An 18,166-nucleotide genomic window follows, 5' to 3' on the forward strand; every position below is an offset into this window, starting at 1 on the left:
ATTGACCCTTTGGTCTCTATATTCAGTAGAAAAAAGATTTGATAGAAACGACTAAAGGCCCATGCCACGTTTCTAATTCTTGATGGTACCTTTCACTTGTTGATATGTATTGTAAGATCTAGAGCTAACATAGCTAGCAAAAGGTGGTAGGATTAAGATGGAGGAGATATCGTACAATAATTTGGAGAAAGAGAACAATAACCCCCTGTTGTAGAACTAAATATAGGATATACTAGCTGACTCTAACTTTTTTCTGGGTAATATTAATACATCCTCATATTTTGGATGACTGCCAGTGGTACCTAATGCAACGAGTAGCTCTGACACCAAGTCCGTTCCAGAGTTCTTGGCCCACCAAACCTTTCCATCCAGCTCACATAAAAGGATTCCCCAATAAATGATTATCAATATTGGGAGCCCCTGCCGACGCTGTAGGGCATGAGCGAATTGTTTGTCGAGAGTCGTAAACCATGAAAGAACAGAAGCTATATCTTTCACGTCATTATATCGGGAAAAGCAGAAACGGAGCATTGAAACTGCGTCCTTGAAAATCTGTTGCTGCTCTAAATCGCAATCCGCTGTATTGACCAATGCATCCAACATTTTCAAAGCGACGTCTATAGCGCTATCTATTTCCTTGGTAGGCGTGATCCAAAAATTGCGTGCTAATAGAACCAAATCAGTTTTGAACCATGATTGGCCAATCCTCGAAATTTCACGGACGCCTTGGAGCAGTTCAAATATTGTGGCAATCATCGTCGTAACATCTGTTTTTTCTTGTTTGGAGATGAATCGTCGCATTGCTAAGTTAATCAATATAGTGATGATTGAGTGAGCAAATACGGCATCACAGTTTGACGAACTTAGATTTCCAATCGCTTGACGAAATGGGGGTAGTGCTTGATTGTTGTATTCGATGGCCGTGTCAATATATGATGAGACTTTCTCCGGTGATTCAGAAATGACCGCAATGTGCAAGGACGAAAATGCCAGGATCCCACTCATCAAAAAATCGTGATCGAGGGCTTTCTCTGGCACAGTAAATTGCCATCCATAATCATCAGAAGGCGCGTTGGGAAGGCTTTGATATGTTTCCGTAGAAACTTTGTGCATTAACTACAAGGCTCGCAAGGGGAAACGGTTAATTAGTATAGTCCCAGTGCTATTTGTGGCCTCAGAACTCGTTCCAATGACTGGCGGAGACAATGAGGGTGTATCCACCACGTCATGTTGCACAGTGTGCGCAGAAGAGCCTCCGAAAGTACATTCCAACTGCCGAAAGCTACACACCGAGCATGGTGGTCCTGTCTCATCACACTAGACAAGATGTTAGAAGCGAACATTCAAAATTCGAGGACTGATGCTTAGCATTGTATTGCACGAATAATAAGAGATGATTCAAGGGTGACTCGTCGTTTCTTACATTGGTCACAACCGTTGCGCGACTTTTTATGGGATCGACGGGGGAGGCATATCTCCCTCCAGGCTCTACTTGGTTGAAATAGTCCTTGTGGTGAATATGACTTTGAAACCTTAGAATAATTGTCATGGGGCAAAATACAATAACAAATCAAAAATCCCGCCTACTAGTCCACGTGATCTTTTTATGATTTTTTTGAATCCTTATTTAGCATTGTTATTGTTATTGTTATTATTATTTTTTTTATCATTTGTTGTCATCTAAAACACGGCTCTTTATTTACTATCTATGACTTGACACACCATCAAATCCCATTTGACTGCTGTTTGAAGCCCATATTCACAATATTAATTTGTCATTGTCGCGCTTTCCGGAGTTTCCGAGATAGCCGAAGACTGATGAGATCAATTATATTCAGTAAATCTCATGCTCTAATCTTAGACGGAAAATTTGAAGAAGGGACAAAAGCTTTGAAACTACACAATTCTCAAATGTTTGCATCAATATTGCCAAGGTTGTATGCCCAGGTGATATGTGCTGATCTGGCAATATTTGAATGTCGTGGACTCAGCCCTGGATGTGAACTACATGTATTTATTTTCCAACATTTGAACATTGTCTATGTATAATATATATACTAACTTGAACCATCCATATAAATCCCCATCAAAAATGATGATGCCACATCTGTAACTTGAAATCCATCCAAACGTTTCATATACCTAGGTATCATAGGAAGATACAGTCTTGATTTCCTTCTCCGAAATCTACCTCCAGTCGGGAGGTTTTAATGGTTGGACATAAGCTTGATAATATATGGACACATATAAAGGGGATGAATGATTGATAAAGTCAAGACTGCCAGTGCAACCATTCTGAAACAAAAAATATCAGTATTGCCTTATGTGGATGAGTGAATCCCATTGCTCGGGTAAAATGAACTTACATGCCGTCCAAAACCAGAAACTCGGTCTCATCCTGTATCAACGGGTTTCCCCAACCGCCTGCCATCGCAGGAATACTAATTGTGGAATTATGTTAAAATGAAAATCGAGGGAATATAAGGAGTTTTCACAGGAGGCGGAAGGGTTCCTACCGATAAATGCAACAGATCAGAACAGTGAGGTAGGCAAATGCCTCTCCCACACAAAATATGAGAAATCCACACGGATTGGTTGCAGCCAACTTCTCGTCAAGCGAAAGTCCTGCGGAGGCACGAACTACGTGAAAAGCAAAGTCTAACGCCAGCACTCCACAAACGGCCATGGTCACAACTTGGAAAGTAATCCCAGCAATCATAATATCATTGCCAGCATCCAAGAGAGATTGATTGGTTTTCTTTGCGGCTGCAGCAACACCTCCACCGGCCGCTTGAAGAAGGATTGATCCTAAATCACAGCCAATGAAGACCCACGGGTAGAGGTTAGGTTTGATTCTGGAGTGTTCTGGACCAAGACATAAGACAATATGTTTCAGTGACCAGTAAATAGCGGCCACCACAAAGGAGGGAGCAAGAATCAAGCAGATAATCTGAAGCTCAAATCCTCCATTGTTCCACAGATTGTAATGCATCAGAATTCGGCCGATGTATCCAGCCAACTCCATGAGAGAGCCGACCGTCAATGCTACCATAAATTTCCATGCTTTAGCTTTCAGGCCCATGGCGAGGTTATAGATTGTGCAGATGCCGAAAATCACGGCAAAGAATACGTTTCCTCCTAAATTGGGAGTGTAGCCGTATGTTGTCGCGGAGACAGGACAAGCTAGACTGACAGCTGTGCAATTCGATGTGTCGCTCATGGCAGATTGTGTGCCTGTTATTCAAATGTTTATGGTTGAAAACACTCTGGAGGTGGGAAAGACCGAGTCAAAGATTGAAAGATTTTCACAGAAAACAAATTCGAATCGACTGAAGAATAGGAAAAATATAACACAGAAATAATGATTGATCGAAGCAATATTTTTTATTCTGTTAGTTTTTGTTGCCATTTCCGTTAGTATACTATTCGTTATAGTGTTCGTTGTCGTGTTCATTATCGTTATCGTTTTCGTATGCCAGTTAGGCAACATTTGAATAGGTATAACCCAGCGCTTTTACTATATGTACTATGTAATTGGGATGCTAATTCTACAAAGAACTGGTCGGTTACTCTACGCACTCGGAAATGTGCGATTTTTCCAGACGTCTTGACGAGAGTGAGGAATTCCATCGACGGGCGCTTCAGCAATTTCAGTCAACTATCGGAAACCACCATCGCCGTACTGCGGATCTCTGTCACAGAATGGCCCAGCATTGCTTGCGTAAAGGACTTCTTGATGAGGCTTCTCGCTTTATCAATCAAGCTCTCAATATTTGAAGCATTGACACAGACAAATATGAAAACGAGATAGCGCGGACTACATATTTGAAAGCCAAAGTCCTGTTCACAAGTGGTCAAGAAAACGACACCACCAGGCTTTTCCAAAGTGCAGCTTCAATGAGTCGCGAACTGGGAGTCTTAAGACCAGATGATACGGACTTGACTGAAGATGATTTTGATTGTCTTGTCACATTCTGGTCTCGACGAAGCTTACGACGTCAAGGTTTCAAATGTTCGCTCTATCGAACACTGCTTCTCAAATTTCTTTTTCAATGTTGAATTATGATATCTATTTACAATTGATTCTTAATGCTTAAGACTGGAAGACTCTCGATCCTGTCGTAACACTAGCCGGCCGCCCTGATAGGACCATGGTCTTTTCGATCGCCTGCAAGAGCTCCAGGTTTTTTGTTGGAGCGCCCATGATGTCAATTACAACTGGTAAATATTCAGTTCTCTTGGTGATTTTTGACACATATGATACCTCGCCAGTCGGAATGGCGATATCAGGGGCGCCTAAGATGGGTGGAAGAAAAAGCTGATCTAGCGCGGACTGCCAAAGGGGAGATGGCGACGGCTCGTCCCTATAATTCGGAGCAGCATTTGCGATGGGAAGAACAACCAGGATCTCAGCCTCACTGGTGGATTCGGCTAACATTACGTTAAGCAACCATTCCTTGTAGGTGTTCATCCGCTGTACGGCATCTTTGTGCTCTTCTTCGGATACAGCGGCACCCTTTTCCCATCGGTATTGCAAGGAGGGAAGTACATATGGCGGCTTCCTATCATGTTTCTCAGCGTACTTTTCGCGAAACACGGTGAACGAGTGATAGAACACATAGTAGTAAACTCTTTCCACTGTGTTGATCGGGTAGTCATCGAAATCTTCTGGGGTTTCAGGGGGGTGAGATCGCTTCCAAGCTTCTCGTATAGAGAACTTTGTTATCTTTGCTGGTAGTGCAGCTCTCATGTCCTCAACAAAGCTATCAATGAGTTGCATCTGCTCAGTGTTTTCCACAGGTAGGTAGTCAAAGGGATAGATTATATTGTATTCCTTTGGACAAGGCGTCGGATTGATGCTTTTTGAGATCCAAACCTGAGCAGTAGCTTTAAGTATAGAGAAGCTCCTGGCAAATACAACGGGTTTATCAAAGCGGGAGCAGGTCCGGACCATACCGCTAAGAGATATCAAGTTATGAGAAGGTCGGAATTGCCAAACTCCATTTGCCATCGCCGGACGTCTTCCACTGCCACTGCTATCTGTGCCGATAGCGCAATCAATCCAATCATATGCTGCAACGCATGCGACACTACCATTGCTGTTGCCGGCTGGGGACTGGTATCCGTCTCCACGTGGATTGAATGAAATTTGAAAGTCAACGGCCTCCAGGGGCTCCTCGCGGCCAATCATCGAGCTGAGTTTTGTTAGGCCCACGACGACAGCTCCCTGCTTTACCAATAACTGCACTACCTCTGCCGTAAATGGGGCATGGTCGCTGAAGTCATAGTAAGAACGATGACACAGAGTTCTTCAGTCCTTCTAGGAAGTAGCAGTCCTTGGCTCCCACGCGAAGCCGTGAAAGGGGGCGGTTGTCCCGTGCTGACGCTGCCCTTGGAGGAACTGCCACGCTAAGACAGTCATAAAATGTCCCCCGGCCTTGAGTTGCTCATATGTCGTAGATGGAGGTCTGTTTCTGCCAAAAACCAGGCCGCTGAATTTGTTTTTCATGGCATACTCACGAATTGAGCTTCGGCTTGACAGCCGTGAGAAAAGTTCTATGTGTGTCATCGCACAACCGATAAACAGGCTTGAATGACTTGTTGATGTAGAGGTATGGACTTGGCTGTAAATTCAAAGAATAGTCTTTGTCCTTCTCAATCCGAAGACAGCGGTTGCCGAGTAATTCCAGATACTGTCGGCAGCTGCGTAACACGGTATGCGTTGCCATGACTCGGGTTATAATCAACCCCGTCAGAAATGATTGTTTTGGCTGGAAGTCACTGCTATATAGTCGGTCAAGGTAATCGTCCAACCATTTTTTGCTAAGGGGCGTTCCATCATCGGCCTCCACTATTGTCACGAGGAGCGGCCCGGTGTCCCCAGTAAGATCTTCGGTCGATTCGAACTACAACGATCATCTGTTATTTTATTTGAGGGATGGAACCCAGGGGAATAGGCTGTTGCTACCGGAGTGTGCCCCATCGCAACATATCGCGAGTCTCCAATGGAAAAATAAACATCCGTAGATCCTCCTCCAGTCGGGCAGCTTTGGGTCAGCATGCTCATTTTACCAAGCCCTCCTCCGATCGACAGCCTATCCTTGGTCTTATGTCTGGCTGAAAAACATTGTAAGCGTCGCAACATTGTGTCTATTCGTGCCCTTCCACTCCTTTTTGCTCGGCTCCACGATACGACGTTCGATCCAACAAGTGGGAGGAAAGGATGTAATACGTGTCAGGAGAAAATGGTGTTATCCACACGAGAAAATATGTGTAGTTGAAACCAGGGTTAAATATTGGCTGCGAGATTGACAAGTAAATTACGAACAACCTTGGAATTGGGACAAAAGGGGGAAGGGACGGGCTGCACAGGTCAAGGGTCGGTCAGACTCGGAGCCTCAGAGGGTCTTCAAGACAAAGAAAAGGTTATTACTACCTCAAAGATAGTGTTAGAAATCTACGGGGATTTAGTCAGCAGCGCATCTTTCTCCTGACTTATTATATTATACAATAGCGACCGCTTTCGCCTTCCATGTGCACAACACAGATAATCACATGCTACGCTAAGCCGGACATGGTTATTCGTGTATCCAAGGATTCGTCACAATGGTAAATGGTATAATACCTCCAGGGCTTCAAAGGTTGTTGCTTAGGACTTGATCACCTGATCCTCGCTGTTGAGAATGAGACTCATTTTGTCGTTCTCAAAAATGAGTCGAAAACAAATTACCAGAGGCACACTTTCCTGTCGCATAGGCAACTCGGCGCTCTTTGGTTATGAATGACATCATTAATCAGTTAAAAATAGTTGACTTTCGGCCCCTTACTCTGCGGACAGCCTGGTCATTGGAACACTCAAGATGCTAGATAAGCCGGATTCCAAACGAGTCCTTTATCCTACTTCAACGGGATTTCCAAGATCTTACTTCTCAGCTCATGAACTTGTAAGGTCTGAATAGAGCTTCTCTCTCACTGTCTCCCAGATGAACTCGACTATGATGTCGCCTCTTTGCGATAATTTCTGGTCCTGGGACTCAAATAATGAATCTTGGATCAAATTCAAGGAAAACGGCACAGTAACTGTAAATTAACCTTGGAAGTCATGCAAGTAGAGCATGCGAAGGGCTCGGGAAGATATCATGACTGTTCACACCAATCTCATCCAGCTTTTTGCTTGCCGCGAGTTTTGCATGTTTATCGCCGCAGAGTTCGATTGGACAGCCCAGAATCCCGAGATACTTGGCTCTAAAGTCGATACCCAAAGCTCTCTAGTGTGTTAATGTCAGATAGAGATATCTCTGATAAATCGCTAGATTCCGGAGCTCACGCTGTTCAAAGAGAACAAATTGGTCGAATTTGGCAAAAACAAAGGTAACGCTGCAGTCAATTTCTTTCGGCTCTATGACGAAGCCTTCACCCGCCGGAAATTTACAATACTTATCGAGAAAGGCGAGTTTATCACAGGTGAAGATAAGAAACTAGGATTGTCGACTTGGACTGCGCCGAACTTCGCATACAGGCTTGTCTTCGATTCGTCGCCGTATCCTCCACAAAATATGTGGAAAGGAGATAGCTGGGGGAAACCCATTGGGTAAGCTTTGGCTCTGGGAATGGAATGAGTTTTGTACGCAGCAAGAGCCGCGGAGTTTATGGATGTGGAAGATCTTCGGAAGACTATTTAGATAGATGAGAAGAATGGGAGTCGTTCGGCCGAAGATGTCTATTGAATTTTAGTTTAGTTATCACAAATTTGTATAGAGGAACCCAATTACAGTCAGTTGTCCGCGAATTTGAATCTCGCGAGAAACTTGAACATCCTATAACTATGTAGTAGTTGTACCACACTAGGGTTAGAGGTGGCGACCGGGTCTAAATATTTGAATCACATAAAGATTCAATATCTAGTGGCTGTAGTATTCTCTTACATAGTTTAATACCTCTCTAGTAATTAGCTGAATAGACTTTATCTTGTACAGTAGCAGTCGCTTTATGTGATGCATGGGATGGATTAGCACGAAACTCTGCTAGTACTGTAAGGTATGATGGACAAAGACTAATTTCTAGGGCTATTGTTCATGCCATTGGCTGGGATGGGATCGCTTTAGGAGACAGTAAAAAGGTTCATAATAGGTTTATAAATGGTTCATATTATATAGTTAGAATAGGGAAGTGTTTTGTGATGAGATTGAGTTAGTGGTACTCTCAAGAACAGCAAGCGTTTCTGGTCAGAAGCGCTGAGAAGACTTGGTGAGCTTGGTGGAGCGAGTAATATAGCGTAATTGAGCATGGGCTATAGTTATGTATAGAAAGCACTAAAGACAAGACGACAGTTTGATTATTTGAAGAGAGGGATGGAGAAAAATGGAGAGAAATGAGAGCGACTTGGAAGGTCAAGCCTTTCCATCCAGACCTATTGGAACAAACGGGGGGATACCAAAATCCCGAGATTGTTTAAACCCATAGTATTCCAAGGTTAGTTACCTGGTTTGGTACAAAACGAGTCATTCCCGCGCTATTCGAATCTTGAATAGGGGTTGAAAGGATCTCTCTGTTCCTGACGTGGAAGGCGATACCGGTCGTTACTGTACATGTGTAGGCTGTAAAGATGACGAGACGGAGGCAGTCTCCGCCATAACCTTCTGACGAGTAAATTCAACAACTGCCGCCTTCTGATAATCACGAGTTTTGTTATGGTAGCCGGGGGTGCCAAGTGCTCGTGAAAGTGAGTAGTATGCCTCTGCAAATTCGCCCATTTCGATGAGATTTCTACCAAACACATAATAAGCAATACCGACGAGGTCTCTGGACCGCAGGTCATTTAGCAGAGAGTATCGTGAGACGGATTCTATAATAACACCTAAACGTCGATTAGACACTTCAAAACGTCCCATGGAATGAAGCACTGCAGCAGCAAATATCCGACAACGAATGTCTTCCGTTGCAGATAGGAAGGGGTTAGCATCGATCGCCTGAGAGACGATTTCTAGGGCACTTTGTGGAGATCCATTTTTCCAATATGCTTCTGCCTCTTGGATGGGGATGTTTTCAGCATCATTACAGAGCCAGATATCATCAATCCACACTTTAGATGTCTTATTTGAGGGACTCACCGCGGGACTTGCTTGATTGACCGACTGTTCATCAGTCTGGAATGTTGGAGGTGGAGTTTCACCGACTCGACACTGGGCATGTGCCAAAAGCATATCGTACTCTGCTAATTGAGCTCTGAGTAATTCAGTTGTATGATTTGATTTCTGGAGGTCTTCTTCTAGAGTGAAGATTCGACTTGTCAATTGTTGGACCCTAAACGGAAAATTTGTTTCTTCGGTTGACTCGAAGCGAACTGTCTTCCTGCTCCTTCGACGATAGGTCTTCCATCTTGGAAGCTTGATAAATCCCATGTTTTTTGAGATTCAGGATAAAAGATGATTGTAAAGTAAGGATGAATAGGAGCAATACTTGAATATTGTCCAAGAACTTAAAAAAATCTGTATAAGATCGCACTCACGCTAGCATAGGCAGTTTGTATGATGAAAATTCTAAAAAGCTAACAGATGATGGAGCTCTCTTAAATAAGGGAATATCTGGAGCAATTATTCTTTGACGTGAATACTATGAAAGAAGCTTTAATGCTGGTGTACAATGATGTTCTAAGACTTTCGGACAAAGTCCAGGTGGTAGAACAATGAGTACAATCTGCTTTGTTTCATCCATTCTACTCTATACACTCTTTGATCCAATTCTGAATTAGATAATATCATCAAAGAAATCCACATTATATTAGAAATCAAAGACATTATAGAATGACCTAGGTGTTTTGCTTCCAAGTATAGCTCGGGGCTATTCCGAAGTGCAAACAAGACAAACGAAACAAACAATGAAGACAAACCAGACAAACAGCGCTATGACCTCAAGATGTCGTGGGGCTCTCCACATCTCCTCACATTTCCTCACAAATCTCTCGAATCTTACGGATGTGGTCGGATGCAAACTACCAACTTGGAGATTGTAACGTCAGACGGCAGATTCAAAGCTGAGTCAACCAATCTGATACTGTGGATCGGCCTTCTGTATGGTTGAATGTCGCGCTCTAGACTTGCGGGGTGCCTGATGCAAACATGTCCTACGAGTCAAAACCGGGTCTCGCAAGCCAATCTTGCGTCGATATCGGTCATCAACTTACCTAGGACATTTACAAATGCGAGACTGAGCTTAGTTTTTCCTCTTTAATTGCTTTTGTTTAATTTGTTTCCTTGGTCTGAGCCCCTCTTCTGGTGTAGCATCCTTCATTATGACTGGTTATGGAATGTATCTCATGGGGATCGCTCCTGCCGGTGTCTTGTCACTCCTGTGTTGATTCGTCATAGAGTTCAAAATAGTTATTTTCTATACCGTGTGTCCAAGGTTAGCTTAGACTTCTCAAATCCCTCTAGCTGTTTGGAGCTTTTAGATTTAAAGTCAACAAGTCTCCCATGCATTTTCCCCTCTTATTTCACTTTTACCTTTCCTTTCTCGTTTCTCCTTCCCTAGAATCTGGATTTCTGGCATATTCACAACAGAATCATGTCTCCAACAGCTCTGGAAAAGTTTGACGTGGTTGAGATTGTCAACATTCATCAAGATGACATGGAGTTTTCTCTCGTTGATGAGCTCTATGAGAATCTCAGTCCGCCCGACGATGAACCCCGCTCATTCCCTACGCTGTTGCTATACGATACCAAGGGTCTCAAGTTATTTGAGAAGATCACTTATTTAGACGAATATTATCTCACAAATGCTGAGATCGAGGTCTTGACCAAGCATGCAAAGAGAATAGTGGAGCGGATCCCTGAAAACGCACAGCTAGTTGAGCTTGGGAGTGGGTATGTGATCCTACACCGAGGACAAAGCGTCTGATTCATTGGTCCTTGAATTTTTCTAACTAATTCGTTTCTAGAAATCTAAGGAAAATCGAGATTCTCCTCCGCGAATGCGAACGTATACAGAAACATGTGGATTATTATGCGTTGGACTTGTCTTTACTGGAGCTACAAAGAACATTCTCGGAGATCTCACCCGAGAGCTTCAATTATGTTGGCTTCCATGGATTACATGGAACATATGATGATGCTCTTGACTGGTTGAAGAACCCTGATAATCGGACAAGACCAACTGTGGTACTATCCATGGGATCCTCAATCGGAAACTTCAGCCGCACCGATGCCGCAAACTTTCTCGGGAGCTTCTCGAAAGTTCTTCAACCATCCGATTTCCTTTTGATCGGATTGGATGCTTGCAAAGAACCTGAGAGAGTTTACAGAGCCTACAATGATTCATATGGAGCAACGAGAAAGTTCTATGAGAATGGTTTGTTACACGCGAACACTGTTCTTGGCTTTGAAGCTTTTAAGCCCGAGGAATGGGAAGTACTGACTGGGTACGACAAGGGAAAGGGATGTCATCAAGCCTTTTATTCACCTTTGGTTGATGTTGTGATTAACGAAATTGTAATTCGGAAAGGCGAGAGGCTCAAATTTGAAGAGGCATACAAATACGATCGTGATGAACGAGAGGAGCTATGCCGTGATGCCGGATTGATATCCCAAATTGAATTTGGAAATTCGCATGACAACTATCGTGAGTACTTGAAGAAGTTGGGGTTTTGAATTTCTTGCTTCGAATTATTTGTTGACTTGAATTTTGATCAGATGTTCATCTTCTTTCGCCTGCCACCCTTAATGTGCCGACAAGGGCCTCTGAATATGCAGCTCATTCCATCCCAACGCTTGAAGATTTTCAGACTCTATGGACTTCATGGGATATTGTTACGAAGACAATGATTCCCCGTGAAAGTCTTTTGTCTAAGCCAATCAAGCTCCGAAATGCATTGATATTCTACCTGGGTCATATTCCCACGTTCTTTGGTAAGGAACATCCTTTCAACCTATTATTCAATTCCTCGGTGGCTAATATTTGTTATTAATAGATATTCATCTCACCAGAGCGCTTCGTGGGAAACCAACAAACCCCAAATATTACCAGCAGATTTTTGAACGAGGCATTGATCCCGATGTTGAGGACCCCGAGCAATGCCATGCTCATAGTGAGATTCCTTCCGAGTGGCCTCCTTTGGATGAAATCTTGGATTACCAAGAGCGCGTGCGCAGCCGAGCACGATTAATCCTTCAGAGTCACTCAGAATCGAAAGATCGGAAGCTAGGCGAAGCTCTATGGATCGGATTTGAGCACGAAGCCATGCATTTGGAGACATTCCTCTATATGTTATTGCAGAGTGAGAAGACACTCCCGCCATCTGGAATTAAACTTCCTGATTTCACTCAAATCGCCCAAGATGCCAAAATCAATGCGAGGCCAAATGAGTGGTTTCGCATTCCTAAGCAGACTGTGATGGTAGGCTTAGATGATGCTGATGAGGCTACCGTGCCTAGTGACTCATATGGGTGGGATAATGAAAAACCCCAACGAAAGATTACTGTCCATTCCTTCGAAGCACAAGGTCAACCAGTTACGAATGGCGAATATGCGAAGTACTTGCAAGCTAATCGCCTCCGTGCTATCCCGGCATCATGGTTGCTGATCTATGCTGATCAGAATTACCCGATCGCCAGGGGAGTGGACAGATCAAGCCCGGGTGCTTCTGACGAATTTTTGAACAATTTTGCTGTTCGAACAATCTTTGGATCTGTCCCACTGGGTCTCGCGCAGAGTTGGCCATTGATCGCATCTTATGATGAATTTTCAAACTATGCCAAATGGGTGGAGTGTCGAATTCCTACTTTTGAAGAAGTGAAGAGCATCTATCAGCACTCTGATCAATTGAAGATGGATACTCGTGAGAACTCAGAAGCTTATAGGTATGTATACATTCCATGTCCAAAAAATGCATCGCTAATCCCATTTAAAGCAATGGCGTAAACGGAAGAACCCCGTCGAGCCAGATCTTTCGCGATCTCGATGGTTGCAATGTGGGCTTCAAACACTGGCACCCTACTCCTGTGACACCTTATGGCAATCAACTTGCTGGACAAGGAGAGCTAGGTGGAGTTTGGGAATGGACCAGTTCCCCTTTACTGCCTCATGAAGGATTTGAGGCCATGGAAATCTACCCAGGCTATACATGTGAGCTCTTCAGATCCACGGCTTTCATGAAGAATCGTTGAATTAATCTTTAATATTTGCAATAGCCGACTTCTTCGACGGAAAACACAACATCGTTCTCGGTGGATCGTGGGCAACTCTGCCTCGAATTGCGGGAAGATCCTCATTGTGAGTACTCCCCGAGGCAAATCTATGACCACTTGCTAACTGAACAGCGTTAATTGGTATCAACACAACTACCTCTATGCCTGGGCTGGAGCGCGTTTGGTTAGGGATCTTTCTGGATAATTACCGGACATATGTAGAAGGGAGCTGGTCTTTTGATACAGTTTGTTAGTGAGGAGGTTAAACTCTCATAATATGAACCGTTTCCCCTGGGAATGGAGCTATTTGAAACAACGTTACAAGTCAAAGAGACTTCAAATGTTGACAAGTGTCAGAAATTCCTAATGAGTCTGGTAAAGTATTATTATTTCATCCGAGTTTCAATGTTTGTAGAACCGAGGGCCCATTCCTCAATTTCTGCCAGTATCAATATCAGAGAATTCGGAATTATTAACTAAGTCCACAAGTTGACATCATACTACCAGTTGACTAGAAATCTCATGGGGAATATTCATATTCAAAGAAGAAACAATTAAAATGGAACGTGAAAATGCAAGGATTTGGAATATCCTAAAGCAGAAATCAAGCGGAACCTTCTATGAATGGAGGGAAAAATGTAAGCCAAGCTTCTTAATGAGACCCAGTTTCTCGGATTATTATTCCAAAATTTGTTGCTAAGTGCCCAGATTCAAACTGGGAGGGTGTCTGGCATATCTTAGGACCTTGCGTTAGGAGAACTCGGTCTCTTTTACTCCGTACATGCCATTTTCATCTTAACCTTGGAACACTTGTTTCCCTAACCACCAAGGATGCTATATCCGGAGATTGGAGACCATGATGGAAAGGGAAGATTAATTAGTACGCTGAATACTGACAAGACTGTGAGTCTTTAGTCCTTGGACATGTATCAATGATGAGTTTCCATGATCTCTGGACTCCAGTTCAGTTAATTACAGATTCAAGCTACGGATTCATTGTATCTTGTTCGGTCTGATCATGGTCTTTTTGATAATAGTTTAGATCAACTTAAATCAAAAAATGGAATATTGTTTGTATTAATTCCATTTCCATTGACTCTTCCAAGGTTATCTTGGAATGTGTTATTGCGAGAGTCGGACGAGGTTAGCCGATCTCGCGGTGTTTCTACGGCATTACTCCGACGCAAGGGAGGAACGCGAAGAGTGATTTTTCAACACTCAATGCGCAAGGATTTTCAAATCCGGGTTTCTTTCGTCTTGAATCTTAATTTGAATTTACGAGGAACGGTAGTTATTTGTAAAGTTGCAAGTATACGAATGAAAAATGAATTCTTTGTTGAAACCGAGTCCAGAAAACGCATAATTTATTCATAGAAAAACAAATAATCTTTGAACACAAGTCCAATTCCATCTAAAGAAAATTGAAATGAATGGGCCTCTTCTATTAACAGACATAATACAAGTAGATTTACTGTATACAAACTAGGCTTCCAAGGTTGTATAGTTAGAGCAGTGTTATGGACTGATAAGACTATAAGACGGCAAATAGGATCCGATCTAGGTGGTATTGACTAACCTGGATCATCCCTGTCAGTGAGAAATTCATGATTAATCGGCAAGACACAGGGAGATCCGCGATCGACCGCATATCCAGTATGTAAGATTAACATTGCGAGCCAGAAGGTCGGATCGGCTTTTGTCTCGCTGACAAAGAGCCTTCGAAGCAAAGGATGATGAAATTAATTCCAATGTCCTGGATTCAAACGCCTATACGAAGTATTGTTGTCAAAGACCAAGTAAGTTGAGATTCTAGATCATAGATCTTGAGAAACAAGCTGGCTGTAGTCTCAAAGCACGGTTTCAAGCATGACATGCATACATCCGATGCTGCAAACGGCTTCCTGTTGCCTTCACCATTCAATGTTACCCGTAAACTTTAAAATTGATAGGACGAGCTTAAGCCGAGAGGGATAGAAGCCAAGAATGAGGTATGATGGCGTTTCTAGGACACGAGCCACAAAACCTTGGAAGGCTCCCCTTTTACCGCATTGGGAACCCAGTTTCCCAGTATTGCTCAACCGACTCCACTATTACCTGAGTGCCTCTGATGCACGGGTCTGTATTGACGCATTTTCTTCCCTGCGGACTGCATGTCATCGTGACCTTACTGCCTCGTACTTGCAGAATTGACATGCTTTCCCTGCACTGGGTTCCCGTGTCTCAACGAGGCCATACTTGGAAGAAATTGTGCATACAGATAGCGCTGCATTCTGTCATAGTTCTGAGAAATTACACAGATCTTCTCCGAAGCATTTCCCGGCGATCGATCATCTCCGAAAAGAAGACTCATCCCGCAATTGCCGCTAGGGGAGCGGGTTGTCGGACTGGAATGTGTCACAGACCTAGTAGAGGGATTCCATGAGTGAATCCTGCCGAGCCTGTCACTTAGATGATCCTAGGTCCATGCCACAGGAGCGGCCGGCTGTCGCCTAGTTCAACCTGCATGAGTGGATCCAGCCCGTCCTCGTCAAGCTGGTCCTAGTATGGATTTGCATACTGCAGGAGTTGCCTGGAACTAGGCACAACTTGCCAATTTTCTATATGTACCCTGGTCCGACCTCATCTTTGACATCTTTGTGTGGACAGGGCGTCAATGGCATAGAGCAGTTGCAGCTCACCGGGTACTTTCGTTCATTCTCATTTCGACATTCTTTTTGTCGCTAACCTCTCGTTTCGCATTTTTGTCTCTCGTTCCATTAGCATTTCGAATTTTACCGGAGCATTGCCGTTCTACCATTGATTGCCTTCGACCATCAGTCAAGTCATGAGACCCGACTTCACATAAGTTGCATCGACCGAGCCCACCGATATCTCGATCAAAGAAACCCTCATAACTTTACTCCGCGACTCAATCACGGTGTAATCCAAATTTCAGCAAAAATGGAATGTTTTCGTCAGGTTTTTCGCTGCTTCAAGGCTCCGTTTACAAGGAGGAACACAGGAACAGTTATTGAAATTGTATGTTCAGAAAAATATTCTCTCGAAGCCTTGAAGTTGAGGGTACTGGCCACTAACAATTCGGGACTTGCAGGGACCTCCAACCAATTTTCGCAAGGAAGAACTACCTGCCTGCTTCTCAGATGCAGAGTCAGTGATATCGCCCAATCAAAACCCAATCGAGCCACCAATTCTGACAAAGGAGCTACAGCACGTTGATGTATCAGGACAGCCGGGAAGCGATACTGGAGAAGGACGGGACGATGATCGAAATGGTGGATCTACAGCCTCTGACCGAGGACAAGATTCGGGCTCATGTGCAGGCAATGAGCATCTTGTCATCAAGCCCAATTTTCGAGAGCGTATGAAGCCCACTAGATGGTTTAAATCCACCAAATGTGAGGCTCGCGGGGAAGGTCATAAGGACGACCAAGAGGATGGCCATGAAATAAACGCCATGAAAGAGATTTAAATCCTGGGATGGACACGAAACCAGGAAGTCCTAAGAGACAGAGAAATGAAGAAGAGGGACTAGGACATGGAAATCTTATTCTGGGGGTATCATTAATGATCAGAAAAAAAATATTGGGACATCTTTATAGCGGGATTTCGACTCCAAATTGTTGTCGCTAGGAGCTCTTTGAGGCGTGTTTGTTCCAGAGTTGACGTCTCTTTTCCTGTCAGAAATAGAACTAGACTGAGATGGCTCTGGTAGCTCATCGAGGTCATCAAATAACATTTGTACTTTTGATTTGAACAGAACTGCCGGTTTTCTTGACTTTGTGCTCGCCTGTGCAGGAGCCTGTGTCTGTTTGCTCACAGTAGGAGTATTTTGTCGATGGGTTGTATGTGTCCTAGTAGTTTGTGGTTGTGGCTTTGTTTGTATTTTGGGTATCTTGCTGGGAGGACTGTTCATACGTCTATTCGACGATATGGTAATCGGATAAGAGTCTCCATCGAGATCATCATCCTCCGATTCTGTTTCCAAGTCAATTTCGACGGCGTGTGATTTTGTTGCCCTAGATGGAGAAGCCATGGCTGGAGAACTAGACCGCGTGCTTGCGGTGCGACTGCTACTGGCATGGATATGAGACGTCTGCCCAAAGCCTGCTGCGGCTCTAGTGGAAGACTTGAGACGCTGTACTCCAATCAGAGATCGCGATTTTTGGGGGCTTGTCATCAACCCGTGGAGGTGAGTACCAGCCCAAGTATCGTCGTCGTCATCAGAAAGCTCCTCCTGCTGATCGACCAGTCCAAGTTGGGCCATGCCATCTTTTTGACGAGCCTGGAGCTCTTCCGCTTGCTTTTTAATCTGGAGTCCTTTTGAAATTGCCGTCCGACCGTCTGTAGGTCGTTCCACCTCTCCAATAGCTGCTTCGCCTCGAGCCTTTGCTTCTTTCTTTCTCCGAACGTACTCTGCATAGTGTAAATGCTGCGTAAATGATTGGGCAATAGTATAGAATTCGTCTTCGACCATTACCCAAGCGTCGTCTCGATCTAAACCTTCCAAGATATATCTAAGGAAGTCTTGTGAGTATAGTAGACTGATCTGGGTTTGTGACACGTCAAACTCACTCTTCAGTGGGCCCCGGACGCGCAGGTGAGGTCGGAGGAGTTTGTGCTATTCAGGAGATTACTTCATCAGATTAAATACACAAAGGGACATTAGATGTCAAAAATACTCACATGATCTGAAAAAGTCTCTCTTTTCGGGTGACAGTGGTGGTTGTTTCGGCGTCACGTCCGGGTCCACATCCGACTCCCGCTTCACGCGCTTTCGAGGTGTCTCCTCATGTTTGACGCGTTTTTCCTTAGCTTTATCGAGAAGCCAGGGAAGAGTCCGAGGCATTGTATCAGACAGCAGGGTTCAAGGACAAGAGGTTTAAAGTGTTACGGGGAGAAAGTCAAGGGAAGTTTAAGATCGGCACTGATAAGAGATGAGGTCACCTGCCATGCGGCTCTACGTCTCTGCTCTACTGCCCTGCTCT

At 44.0% G+C, this 18,166-nt stretch overlaps 7 protein-coding genes across 7 annotated transcripts; 3 read left to right on the top strand and 4 right to left on the bottom strand.

Annotated features, from left to right (window-relative positions):
- Positions 1–2,362: 2,362 nt before the first annotated feature.
- Positions 2,363–3,220, bottom strand: N7483_010781 (RTA1 domain-containing protein; the record flags this gene model as incomplete). Its single annotated transcript, XM_057094208.1, has 2 exons — positions 2,363–2,441; positions 2,517–3,220. The coding sequence occupies 2 exons, from the start codon at positions 3,218–3,220 to the stop codon at positions 2,363–2,365; spliced, it is 783 nt and encodes a 260-aa protein (XP_056940179.1).
- Positions 3,221–4,093: 873 nt separating this feature from the next.
- Positions 4,094–5,729, bottom strand: N7483_010782 (uncharacterized protein; the record flags this gene model as incomplete). Its single annotated transcript, XM_057094209.1, has 2 exons — positions 4,094–5,276; positions 5,521–5,729. 2 exons carry the CDS (start codon positions 5,727–5,729, stop codon positions 4,094–4,096), a joined length of 1,392 nt encoding a protein of 463 aa, XP_056940180.1.
- Positions 5,730–7,115: 1,386 nt separating this feature from the next.
- N7483_010783 (uncharacterized protein) lies at positions 7,116–7,595 on the top strand (the record flags this gene model as incomplete). The annotated part of the gene is made up of 2 exons (XM_057094210.1): positions 7,116–7,271; positions 7,314–7,595. The coding sequence occupies 2 exons, from the start codon at positions 7,116–7,118 to the stop codon at positions 7,593–7,595; spliced, it is 438 nt and encodes a 145-aa protein (XP_056940181.1).
- Positions 7,596–8,579: 984 nt separating this feature from the next.
- On the bottom strand, positions 8,580–9,401 carry N7483_010784 (uncharacterized protein; the record flags this gene model as incomplete). The annotated part of the gene is made up of 1 exon (XM_057094211.1): positions 8,580–9,401. One exon carries the CDS (start codon positions 9,399–9,401, stop codon positions 8,580–8,582), a length of 822 nt encoding a protein of 273 aa, XP_056940182.1.
- Positions 9,402–10,563: 1,162 nt separating this feature from the next.
- On the top strand, positions 10,564–13,386 carry N7483_010785 (DUF323 domain protein; the record flags this gene model as incomplete). Its single annotated transcript, XM_057094212.1, has 7 exons — positions 10,564–10,862; positions 10,937–11,616; positions 11,688–11,903; positions 11,966–12,854; positions 12,905–13,119; positions 13,185–13,266; positions 13,314–13,386. The coding sequence occupies 7 exons, from the start codon at positions 10,564–10,566 to the stop codon at positions 13,384–13,386; spliced, it is 2,454 nt and encodes an 817-aa protein (XP_056940183.1).
- A 2,735-nt stretch (positions 13,387–16,121) lies between these two features.
- N7483_010786 (uncharacterized protein) lies at positions 16,122–16,650 on the top strand (the record flags this gene model as incomplete). The annotated part of the gene is made up of 2 exons (XM_057094213.1): positions 16,122–16,199; positions 16,273–16,650. 2 exons carry the CDS (start codon positions 16,122–16,124, stop codon positions 16,648–16,650), a joined length of 456 nt encoding a protein of 151 aa, XP_056940184.1.
- Positions 16,651–16,749: 99 nt separating this feature from the next.
- On the bottom strand, positions 16,750–18,027 carry N7483_010787 (uncharacterized protein; the record flags this gene model as incomplete). The annotated part of the gene is made up of 3 exons (XM_057094214.1): positions 16,750–17,695; positions 17,754–17,799; positions 17,865–18,027. 3 exons carry the CDS (start codon positions 18,025–18,027, stop codon positions 16,750–16,752), a joined length of 1,155 nt encoding a protein of 384 aa, XP_056940185.1.
- Positions 18,028–18,166: the final 139 nt, after the last annotated feature.

Source organism: Penicillium malachiteum (genome assembly GCF_028827825.1).
Source record: "Penicillium malachiteum strain IBT 17515 chromosome Unknown utg000005l:1.0-9002435.0:326005.0-9005861.0, whole genome shotgun sequence".
NCBI lineage: Eukaryota > Fungi > Ascomycota > Eurotiomycetes > Eurotiales > Aspergillaceae > Penicillium > Penicillium malachiteum.